This window comes from Martes martes, assembly GCF_963455335.1.
Source record: "Martes martes genome assembly, chromosome: 10".
NCBI lineage: Eukaryota > Metazoa > Chordata > Mammalia > Carnivora > Mustelidae > Martes > Martes martes.
The window spans coordinates 89,738,762-89,751,117 of record NC_137898.1 but is presented as its reverse complement, the minus strand read 5'-3'; the positions used below and the strand labels follow the sequence as shown (position 1 = coordinate 89,751,117).

Below are 12,356 nucleotides of genomic sequence, written 5' to 3'. Positions count from 1 at the left end.
CTGTAGGGAAATGACACCAAATCCCAGAAGGAATCTCTCTCCCTTCCCCACCACTGTAATTATTCCCAGCTGAGGTTGTGGGGATATGTTTACACACAGGGGTTGGTGGGGGAGCATGAGGGACAGGTAAAATGTATATATGGATAATTTAGGTAACTCCTTGGCTTAAGGGAAAGAAGAACCCCAAATTCAGCAGACTGTAAGTCAGCAAGCACAATCTTACTCTTTACTTACTACTTCCAAACTTCCCCATTGTAAAATGGACATAAAATAGGGTCTTGCAAGAATACACTGATGCAGAAATATGCTTTCCTTCTTTGATTTTTTTTAATATAAACAAAACTCCCCTGGTTTCCATAGATGTCATTTTTTGTTTTTGCTTTTGCTTTCCCCCCCCCAACAGTAAAGTCATTTGTTGCAGCCATAAGTTGACAATTGATTTTTTTGGTGTTATACATCAAATAGTCCCCGCTGGCCAAAAATAGCAGATGGGTTTCCCTGAGAATTTAATCTCAAGAGAAGTCACCAGATATGGGGGGAAAAATTGACCCTAATGATGGATTAATTGAGATCTTCAATGTAAAGTTACCCAACTTTTCTGGTTGATCAGTTTCTAGTCAACTATTAAAAAGGAAAAACACGTTTGCTCAGTATGTCTTTGTCATCCTGGAGTATGGCTCCCACCCTACCTCTATCCCTACCAATCTAAAGTAGTTAGAGGAGAGAGTAGGAGGGTGAAATGCTTGTTTCATCTCTAACACACATGTTATCTACGTGTAAGTGGTGGTTATTACCTGCAAGGTGAAAGGACTTCTCTGGTACCAAGACTCTTATAGTTAGAATGATTCAATCTTTTTGGTGTTCTCTGGATGGCTTTGGGAAGAACATTTTTTCTGTTATTTAACAGCTGTTGAATAAAACCAGCTTCCTTGTTGGATCTGATAGAAAGTAGAGGGAGGAAGAAACAAAGTCACCTTTGGTTGCCTCTTCTCTATCCCCTGGGAGAATCAGGGTCAGTGTCGGGGCCTCAGACCTGGAAGTTCTTGAGGAGAGAGTATGCTAGTGTTGGCACTGCTCTGTGGGCTGGGCTGCTCTGGGCTTCTCCCCAGCTCAGGGGCCAGGCCTAAGAAGGGAAATGCACATTTGGTCTGAGGTGGACTTAAGGGAGAAATTAAAATGTACATATGCAGGGACTGACAGGAGCCAGAGTGGAAAAGTGACAGAAACTGAGGCAAATCCAGTTTTTTCCCTGGGTTTCAAGATTTTGAAAAACACACCTCTTAAGATGAAATCAGCTTTGCAAAACTGTGAAACCCAGGGAACATGGGAGTCCACGGTATAAATAAAGCAAGTAGCTCACACTCATCTGAATGAGCACTTTTGCAGGACTAGCATCTTTTAAGGTCGACAAAACAAGAATAAAAATGTAAGTGAGTGTCTGAACTTGACCAAAATTTTGATTCAATTTTGCCAGTTTCACATACTAGGGGGCTTCTGTGAGTTTGCATTTATTTTATATATGGAAGATCTCTGTTTAGAATGGTGATGTTGAGTCTCCAGTGTTGGAAAGTAGCTTCCATGGGGTGGGGGTGGGGGTGGGGGGTGGAGAGCTGGTGGGGTGGGCATTGACTACTGAATAAAAATTAGATTATTCTAAAACCCTTCCAACACTGTAAATTTACTCTAAATGCTAATGGATCTAATCTGATAATTTTAAAGGTGCATGCAAGCATGCTGCAGGGTTTTCCTTTCCTAGTTAATTAGTTTGTGACCCTTATTAAGATGTCTTGGGCTTATTAAGATTGTGTGGTAACTTTGCCTTTCTTCTTAATTTGGAAGTGACAGCTTCTCAAAGGGGAAATGGTTAAACTCCTCGCCTTGGCTGGTGCACTGCCACGGCGTGGCGCGGCAGGGGTTAAGGTGGGCGCCCGCGCCCCGCGCCCCGCGCCCGCCCGCCGGGATGAGCGCGCAGTCCGCCCGCTTGCTCGCCGCTGGCCCGGGAGAAAGTGGCGGTCAGTGATGGAGCTGCTGCCATGACAACCCCGGCGGTCGGGGCCCGCGCGCGTCGGGGCTGCTCCCGGGAGGAAGGCGGCGCGGAGGCCGGGGGCGGCCGCTGAGCGTGGCGTCCGCGCGGCTCCGGTGCCGGCTGCGCCTCGCCTTCCCCAGCGAGCGACGAAGCGAGCGAGGGCCCGCCGCGGTGCGCTCGGCCGGGCCGTTCCTGCCTCGGTCGCCGCAGCGGCGCCTGGCCCTGCCGAGACCCGCCGGATCGCAGCGGCTGCAGCGCGCATTTCGGCGGGGAGGAAGTTGACCGAGAGGCTGCCGCAGGATCCCTGGATCCGGATCGCGCGAAGCTTGGCGGAGCCGCCTTCTGCGTGCTCTACTTTCCATCTTGGCTATTGTTACGGATTGTTTTTCTGCCGGCGGTCCTTCCTCCGAAACTTACAAAGAAAGTGCTGGATTTCCCCTTGTTTGAACTGAGGAATTGCAGACCACCTCTGGGGAGCCGGATCTGACCCACCCCCTGTCCCCTTATGGTACCAAAGTGCTTACTCCACTCCAAAGTGCCATGTCAGAACTGCTAACGGGAAGAAGGGACTCCTGAGACGTGCCCACACCTTTGCACCTGCCTTGCGCTTCCCTTTTCTTGGCCATCTTCCCTGGCCGAAGCAGCACCGAGGAAGACCCCTTCGCTGTCCTCCGTGGAAATTGGTTACCCGAGGCCGGATATGGGGGAGGAATATTAGACTTAGAGGAGTCTGCGCGCTTTTCTCCTCCCGCGCGTCTCGGTCGCCTCTAGTTCACTGCTGGGTCCCTGAGCTCGCTTCCTCACCCCACCCACTTCCTGTGCTCGCCCAGGGGGGTGTGTGCCGCGCCGCAGCCGGAGTTCTGGGAAGTTGTGGCTGTCGAGGATGGGGGTCTGTGGGTACCTGTTCCTGCCCTGGAAGTGCCTCGTGGTCGTGTCTCTCAGGCTGCTGTTCCTTGTACCCACAGGAGTGCCCGTGCGCAGCGGAGATGCCACCTTCCCCAAAGCTATGGACAACGTGACGGTCCGGCAGGGGGAGAGCGCCACCCTCAGGTAGGGAGCTGTTTTTCTTCTATGAATTGACAATGATGTGTATCGGTGTTGGGGGAGAGGGGCAGGGGTGCCGGTGTGTGCTCTGGAGCAGCTGGCACGGAGGTCGCTGGTTCCTTGGGCTGCAAGATTCATGGATGAGCTGAGTGCTCTGCCCCGGGAACGTGGTGGTGTTAGGAAAACGCTCAGAGGTTGGGGAAATGGTCTGTTTCCCCAAAACTGGCCTCGTTGGCTCAGGACTTGGTAAGCGTGAGGGGCGGCTGAGGCAGGGAGTCACTGGGATTGAGGACAGTGGCCTGATTACTGTGTGTGACCGAACCTGGTGGCCATGGTGACTGGGGACCTGGCGGGAGCTCAGTGTGAACAGTCATCTCTGAAGTTAATGAGTCCCAAAGGACAAGTGTGGCTTCGTGTGAATGCCTTCACTCTGCCCGTGGCATGGGGAGTTGCCAGTGGGCTCCTGTACTCTGGCAGAGCTGCTGTTTTGTCCTGGCATGGACTGTGTCTGAGCTTTTCTGGAGTGCCTTCATGCTATGAGCTGGTGGGTAGAAGGACATGTTTTTTCTTGTCTAAACATGGCTTTCTGAGATTGAAGTCATGGAGATGCATGTGATTTGTCCATGGAAAATATCATTTACTGTGGTTAGCTGTTCTCTCTTGGTGCTGTCCACTGAAGCAGTATGTTCAAAGCTCACCTACTGAACAGACAAATTTCAGCATTGAGATGGGTCCTGATTAGCTTCTGGGGTTAAGGCTTGCAGAAACTGAGTAGGAGAAGAATCTTGGCTATGTCTTGTGTAAGGTGGGATGAGTCTATGTCCCTGATTACCCTGTCTACTGACATGTTAACTTAATTTCCGGTGTCTATACACTGCGTCACTCGTAAGCGGGAAACAGAGAATTAGTGATTATAATGGGGGATCTTACTCTCTAGAATTTTAGAAAGAGTCAGCATGAGGTAGAAGTTAAGAAGGTTCCTAGGAAGAGTGATTTCTCTGCCTCTCTTTGATTTAATATGCCTTCTTATATAAAGTTTCTCAAACTGGGCCATCGAGCCGACTGCAAGGCAACATGATAACATTCCTGTCCTTTGCATATGAAGGTTCTTGGAAAGATCATCTTGGTACTGGTGTCCATTCCTTTGCCCCTGGTGACCCTTCTTCTAAAATTGCATTGTTTATAGATGGTGCCCTCAAGGAAATACCCATAGGACAGAAAATGTTGAGGAGGGGGCCTTGACAGTTAGGCCGTTGTCAAAGGAAGTGTGTGATTTAAGGACCCACACAGGGCCTGGAAAGCATCCCATCTTCCACTGCCTTTGGAGAGCTAATGTCCATGGCCCCAGTGAATTTCTCATTACTCACTGGCTCAGGAAACCTACCTCTTCCACCAAGTCCTTTCGGGACATATTTGAACAAAGGTTAAATATCTAACTGCCTCCCACCCCAGAATTACTAGATCTGCTTTATAAGGGAATTTCATGGAGCTCTAAAAATGCTGTGATTTCAGACTACTTAATGAGAGATACAGAAATGAAGCCCTACCACAATGCAGTGATGAATTTAAGTGTTCTATGGATGTTCCCTTTGTCCCTAACCCTTAGCTGCACGCAGTAGTTCTCAGGAGATAAGAAAGAGTCATTCTCACATGGAGAACATTTTAGAAACAGATGGGATGGCATTTTCAAGGAGAAGGTGGAAGGTAGTTAGCTCTGTAGAGATTTGGATAAAAGAAACAGTAAAGGGGCCCTAACAGACAATGGTCTCACATCGTATAAACAATGATGGGGGTTGGATGAGCCAGGATTGGGTCTCAGCCCCAGAGGGGAGCCACCAAGGCTCATGAGAACCTAGACCCCGGAAAGCGGCTGAATTCAGCAGATGATGAGCCAGGGCATGGGCCTTTGTTAGGAACAGCTTCTCGTTAAAATTGTATTATCATGTGCTGGCTGCTTCTCTATCTTTATCTTTCCTTCCAGGGCTTTCTTGCTCAGTCTGGGCTCCCCTGTCCCTGTCCCTTCCAGGCCCTAATGTCTGCTTGCATTTTTGACATCTGCTCTGGTCTTATTTGGGTGTAGATGGAGGAAGTGGAATATGATGGGGCTTCCTCTTTAGACCCAACACTGCCATGGCATAAAGAGGCCCTCCTAGAACAAATCCTGCCATTCTGTGCCATTATGTGCCAGTCCCTGGGACCAAATGTCTGGCTGACATGCAGAAGGAAGACCATTCCTGTGGATGGAGCCCTATGGAGCAGAGATTAGAGGAGCTAGGGTGTGACGGACACCAACCCACTGGCCATGAGCCTGGTGTAGGATGTGAACTGGGCAGCAGGTGTCACAGACGACTTGCACAGAGGATGCTCATGCCTCTGCAGGATGACCTTCATTCTTCTCAGGGTCCATGCACTGGAACAAACGAGGGCCACCATGTTGGGGTGAACTCTCAAGCATAGTCTCTGCACCATGTAATTCTGTGTGCAAAGAAGCAAATAGGAATTTCAGAATGTATTTTGTTTGCACAAAAATTCCTACATTTGCACATAACCTGACTCTAGGTTGTAGTTGTCCAGCAGCTCAGGGCTCTGGGTTTTTTTGCTTTTGTGTTTTGTTTTGTTGCTTTTTTGTGTATTTATGTGGATCTTTTCTTTTTTCTTCCCTCTTTCCCTTCCTCTCTTCCTCCATCCCTTCTTCTTTCCTCTCCTTTCTCTCTCCATCTTTGTTCAGCATGCCACCAAGCTACACAGAACACAACTAGGGAGGCCCCAAGCACCTCTGTTCTGCCCTGGAGGGCTGCTCTCTCCACATCACAGTGGCTGACCGAAAGGGCCGTGCTTGTAGTTTACTTCTCAACCAGCAGAGGACTTTTTGCTCTGGTTTTGTGTTATTCTGCTTTTGTTCTCACCAGTTTTATTTTTTGAAGTTCTCTTCTAGTCCTCATAGAACGAATGCTTCAGCAGCAGATTCTAATGTGAGGAAACTTTTAAAAATGTTTTATTTCATCCAATTAGCGCTAACGATCCTTGTGGAGGTATTGGGAAACCTTTCATCCAGCTGTGGCATTGACAGCCTGAAAGGAATCGCAAACAATTTGCAATCTTCCATCTTTTCTGGCCTTCTGCTGTAGTCTGTATGTGTATTTTTTTTTTTTTTTTGAAGGGTGAGGTGCAGTAATAAGAAATTAACCAAGGTTTAGGGAGTCCTTGCTCTGTGTCAGGGAGAATTCTGTTTTACATAGTATCTCACTTGTTGTCTAGCCTCCTAATATTAACATTTAACCCCAATAAAGACCCTGTGGTGTAGGTGCTATTACTCTCCCCATTTTGCAGATGAGGAAACTGAGGCATGGCGAGTTTACATTGTTTGATTAAGGTTGCGCAGATAGGAAGTTTTGAAGCCAGTTGATGAATAACACTGTTGATAAAATGAATAGCATTCCCAGTGATCGGTCAGTTACTGTAGGTGTTAAATATTTTGTGTACATCGTAACATTTAATGCTCACAACAACTCCATGATATACACTTAATTTCCCAATTTCCTAGCTGAGGAAGCAGAGGCCCAGAGCGGGGAATTTCGGTAACATCACACAAGTAGCAAGGGGTAGAGCTGGAGCTGTAACTCAGAACCTTACTCCCCGATCTTGTGCTCCACACTTTGCCCACTGCACTCTTGTGTTCTAATACCTTGCTAGTACTTTGGGTGTCCTCTAGTCATGCTGGCTTAGACTCTCTCCTGCAGTGTTGTTGAACTTTCTATGTTCTTTCTCCTTGTGCATTGGGGGGCAACTAGTGCTTGGAAAGCAGAGATCCTGCAGTATAATGTCATGAGCACTGTGTGCTCCCAGATGTTTCCTGAACAAGTAAAATGAATGAAAACAAAACATAAACAACCCCCAGCCTCTATTCCATTTGTCTCTTTGCCACATTTCTTCATCATGTATTTTAAAATACAGCTATGGTCAACCAACAAAGACTTATTGAGTGGTTCTTACAAGAAGGGCTCTGAGCTGGGTTTTGGGGTGTAAAAAGGCATGAGGCTTAGACTCTCCGGGGTCTTGAGTCCAACTCAAAAAGCTGGATGTAGGCAAAGAGGTAACTGACTAAGGCAAAGAGGTGAAGTAGAGTATGCCCATTAGCGTATGAGAACATGAGGTCAGAAAAGAGCTTCCCAACTGGGCTCCTCTATGGGAATACTGAAGAAGGAGTGAGGAGTGGGAGAGACTGAGGTGCCCAGCTGTGTGGATGTCACTAATTGGAGACCTTCACTAAGTGTCCACCTGTAGCTTGGCAATTCTGATGAATGTATTTCATGCTATCATAGATTCTCCCAATAAGGCAATAGCTACTAAAGTGAATTATTTCATTGGGACCATGTGGTAAGTCAGCAAGAGATACGTGGTAAGTCACTTATATAGACTGTATGCTTTGCCATTGCACAATGCTTTTTTTTTTTTTTTTTGGATGAGTTAAGAGGAAAAAGTCTGAGGAATATACACGATTGAAGTTGAGTTTTGATATAACAACTCCGTGGACTAGCGCAGAATAATGTGTTTTGGATATTTGAGAAAACCCATAGAGTGCCTTTCCAAACATAGGAAGCTGTGGCACACTTTATTTGTATCATGTAAACCACTTAGGATTTCACTTTAGAACAGATGAATTCTCTCTTTGTCTCTCCAGCCAGTCCATGGCCTCTTGAGGGCAGAACTATGTCTTCTTCATGTTTGTATCCCAGTACCCAGCACATGACTTGGTCTATGGTTTTTGCTAATAAAGTCTGAGTGGTGTCCTGCCTGTCTTTCTGCTATAGACATCCTGGCCTTTTCTCCACCTCATGAACATAGAAAATGAATTCTTGCTACAAGGCCTTCTACTTGTGGTCCTCTCTGTTGGGATTCCCCCTACTCCAGATCTTTCCACGGATAGCTATTTATCATTTGGCCTCAGCTCAGATGGAACCCACTCCCTGAAGCCTTTACTGATACCCAAATCAAAATGACCCTTAACTACCTCCACACATCTTACACTGGTATACCATCTGGGATTTGTTTTTCTTCTAAGGAGTCATTCCTGTCTCAGGTTTTCCTATTGAGATATTTGATTATGTGTTTATGACCTGCCTTTCCCAACGGGGCTGTGATTTTCTGGAGAAGAGTTACCTTCTCTGTCTCCTTCAGCTCTGTGTCACCAGTATGTCTCTGACAGAAGGTGCTCAGGAAGTAGTTGCTGCGTGAATGAATGCAGGAAATCTGAGATCACCGTCTTCTCCTCCTTGCCCTTCTCTGTCCCTTCCCCTGAGTTGTTTTGTGTTGTCCTTGCCCTGGACATGTTCCTGGCTGACTGTCATTTCTGACCAGGCCGCCCAGCTGTGTAAGGTTGCTCTTGAGGAGTTACAAACACACATAAGTGACTGGACTGGTGTCTTTCTGTCAGGGACACAGATGGGCTGTGTCATCTGTCGGTTATTTCAGAGCTACACCCACGACATGTGTCTCCTTTCTGCCAGGTAACTTACGGACCCAGTCCTTAAGCCTTTGAAGAAACACTCCTCTCTGATGAGGTGTTCAACCCCAGGGGCAGCTTGGGGACATTAGCATTTTCCAAATACGGAGGAGCACAGAAAGGCACCTCTCTGCCCATCCTTCTTTCTCTCTACGTGGTATTTGCTGGCAGTGGTTGTCTCGTGCTGTAACTATCGATCCGTTCTTGATGAGTTAACTTGTTCAGAATAGCAATGCCACTCAGGAAGCATGTGCTGTTCCGACGGCACTGCCTCCTCCCAGGATGGACCACTATGTGATCACCTCCGGGGTGTGCCAGCCATCCAGCCGGTGGACTGTGGCTCAGAAGAGCGTGGACAGATGGGGTTGTGGAGGGAGGCTCCTGGAAGCACACTCAGCCTTTTGAGAAGCCAAAAGCTAAAATGGGAAAATGAAAAACCCAACCAGGCACGGGGCAGAAGGAGAAAGAGTATGCCAGTTGTCACGGGAACCTGGCGAAGAGCCCAGCAGGGCAGGCTGGGCCCTGGTCCTCTGACACGCCTCACCTACAAGTATAGGTGCGTTGCAGAAATGTTTCTTTTGAGTTTGAAAGAATTGCAGAGACCAGTGAGTTGAGCCACCTGGTTTTACATATACTGAGGGTAGTGATCACCAGTCTTGCACAAAGATGCCTTTCAGAAGAGTGAGGTGGCCCTGATACCCAGCCCATGCTTCCCAACTTGACTGGGAGCCCTAGCGTAGGGCTACCTGTGCCTGAAAGAGGGCCATCTTTTCCTATTAAGGGCAGAAGCATCATGCTAATAGCTTCACGACAGTCAGCTAGCATTTATCTCCCAGCTCGCTCCTCACTGCTGGTCGTGTCTGGCACCGCAGCCTGCATTCTTAGCCTTCTGTTCCACCTCTGATTCCATATGGGACAACTCCTTGCACTGTATCAGGCTCTGTGCTAAGCGCTCTACGAGCAGAGTCTTATTTAATCCTTAGAGCTGCTCCGCCAGGTGGATGCAATTATTATTCTGATTTTACAGATCAGAAAACCAGAGCACTGAGAAAAATGAGCCATTTTTCCACATTCCGCAGTCAGATGGTGGCTGAGCCTGGAACTTGGAACCAGTTTTGTCTGACTTGAAGCTGGTTCTCTTTTTGTACCACAGGACTTTTCTCATTCTATGCCTTCTTTGCTTCATTGCCAGGATGTACTTCTTCTAGAAACCAGGTGAACTTGTTTTTTTTTTTTTTTTTTTTTTTTTCTCCTCTAGAAACCAGGTAAATTTGGAGCTCAAGAATCTGCTTTCTTGAAGTATTTTAGGAAGGGTATGGGAAAGTTTAAGCTTTTATGACACGGAGACACAAAGAATGACCCAACTGGCCTCTAGAAATTTCTTCTCCTTACACAACCTTACAGTCTACGTGATTTGTTCAGAGTCAGTCTATTTCAGTTTCTCCCACTAACCTTTTGCTTCAGAGATCAGCAGTCTTGGGCTCTCTCATAGAGAGTTAGCAAATCCTCACACATGGTCATGTATTTCTCTGGTCTGGGATACTGAAAAAAACTGTGGTAGAAATACAGTTCTATGAGGATCCCACAAGCCTGTGTATCTAGATACCTGACAGTGGAAGGCAGAGTGGGTGAGACCTTGACCTATAGACTTTCTTTTTAGTTTTACTGGAAGTAGGACCACTGGCCTCTTTGAAGATGGGAGAATCTTGAAAGAAATTTATGATTAATGTTAATAGTATATTTATTCTCTTAGGTTCAAAGTCTCCACTGATGGGTAGAATAAAACATTATCTTTGCATTATTTGAGGTTGCTTTGCTTCCTTGGGAGAAGGTTGATGATTTTCCACTCTGTGTAATAGATTACTGATGAGAAATAAACAATACAATTAACATCATATAGATGGCCAAATAGTAGTGTTTTTAGGAAATTGGGAATTGGTTGGTTTAGGATGCAATTTCCAAATTGCACATGTGTGCCAAGGAGGAGAAGAAGGAGACAATAGGAATGTGTAATTGGAGTGCTATTGATAGAAGCGGAGATTTCCAACAAAGACCTAACTAACTCATATTCTAGCAAGAATGGTATGCTAGAAAGAAAATGCACTGGGGGATAGGATTTGGCTAACCCTGACTCAAGCACTGTGTCTGTGAGCGGTTGGGAGAAGTTTTAAATTTGTCTGTATAAAAAGGACAGTTATTATATATCTCAAAGGTTTATTTTAGGTTAAAATGAAATAATGCACATAAAGCTCAGTGTATAACTATTACTCTTTTACTCTCCATATGTATACACATATGTACACATATGTATGTAGGTATATTTATAGATAATATTCACACATTTGGCAATTTTCATTATAAACTGTTGTAGTTTAAACACCCAAGTAGCCTCACCTTGATTGTTATGCCAGGTCTTGTTCGTGAAAGATCTGCTAGGAGAGGAATGCCTCCCCACCCAACCTAATTGTACTCTTGTGTGTTTCTCTACATATCTGTTTAGATCTGTTTAGAACTCTTCTTCAGTTAAAATAATTTCTTGCACTGTTTTATGTCTGACAGGGGGTGAGAAGAAGGGTATTTCTTTGTTTTTCATCACAGGATTGTTGCATAGCAAGTTCTGACCATTCATGGCTCTAAAGATGACTTTCCTATCTAAAAAAGCCATACAGACAGCTCTGCAGAGGCTGGTTCTCTGAAACAAAGAGTGGGGTCAGGAGTTCATGTGTAGATTTAGGATTAGTAGACTTTTTTCTCTTGGAAGACTGATTTTTCCATGATAATTACCCTGGAGTCAGCTGGCAGAAGTAGGAATGCCATCACTCCTGGGATGGGAGCTTAAGTCCTTCTGGCTTGAATGTTCTCTGATTGGAATCTTTCCATTAGTTCCCATCTCCTATGCATGAAGAGGACAGATCAGGACTTGAACAGTGATGGTGAAAATTGAGAAAGGAATCTCTGTGCATTTGGAATTTTTCTTCTGTTTAAGTCTGGGATAAGACCAGTGTGCCTGGTGTTAGAAACTGATCACAGAAATCGCCAATGGAAGCACAAAACACAGACCTTTACACTTCAACTGTAAGCCATGGAGCTCAAATTAATTTAAGTTATAGATAGAAATCTCCCCCTTTGCTTATCTTGCTTTTCCAAATCTCATTGGTTGACATGATTGAGATATTTGGGCTTATTTGGGCATATTTGGCCAACTTGTTCTCTTCTCAGTATGAGATGCTTTGGCTCAGAAAGCTTTGGGGGTTTAGATTTGTCTTATAAAATGAACATATGAAGTGATCTTACAATCTTGCTGATGGATTTTTTTTTAAATAATAGAATTTTTAATGAAAAAAGCATCAGCCACTAGACTGATGGAAAATGACAAAACTGAAATCAACCGTCAGATAAAGCTTTCTTGGCCACATGTAGGCAAAGGAAGACACATTTGTGTGAAAATAATTTCTTGATTTTCTCTGGCTTTCAAACAGGCTATAATGGAGTGGATGAGTAGAAAAGTGCACTCACACTCAGAATAATCATCTTTGAACAAATTAACTCATCAGGAAAGCTCAATCCAAAATAATTCTAACCAGTCGGAAGCTATGAGGAAGATGGTAAGATGGAGAATACATGCAAATTCCTTTTAATTTGGTGCAGTTTTTATACATAAAAACTGGAAAGAGGAGTACTTTGGTGTTGTGGGTTGAATTGTGCTCCCCAGCAAAAGAAGAACAAAAAGAGAGAGAGAGGAAGGAAGGAAGGAAGGAAAGGAGGAAGGAAGGAAAATGGAAT

At 45.6% G+C, this 12,356-nt stretch overlaps 1 protein-coding gene across 6 annotated transcripts in view; it reads left to right on the top strand.

Annotated features, from left to right (window-relative positions):
- Window positions 1–12,356, top strand: part of NTM (neurotrimin) — a gene marked incomplete at both ends in the record, with an annotated part of 921,401 nt that overhangs the window by 526,858 nt on the left and 382,187 nt on the right. For all 6 annotated transcript variants that reach the window (XM_080816924.1, XM_080816925.1, XM_080816926.1 and 3 more), the window contains one exon: window positions 2,992–3,076. In XM_080816924.1, the coding sequence (XP_080673050.1) occupies window positions 2,992–3,076 (85 nt within the window). The remainder of the gene's footprint in view (window positions 1–2,991; window positions 3,077–12,356) is intronic.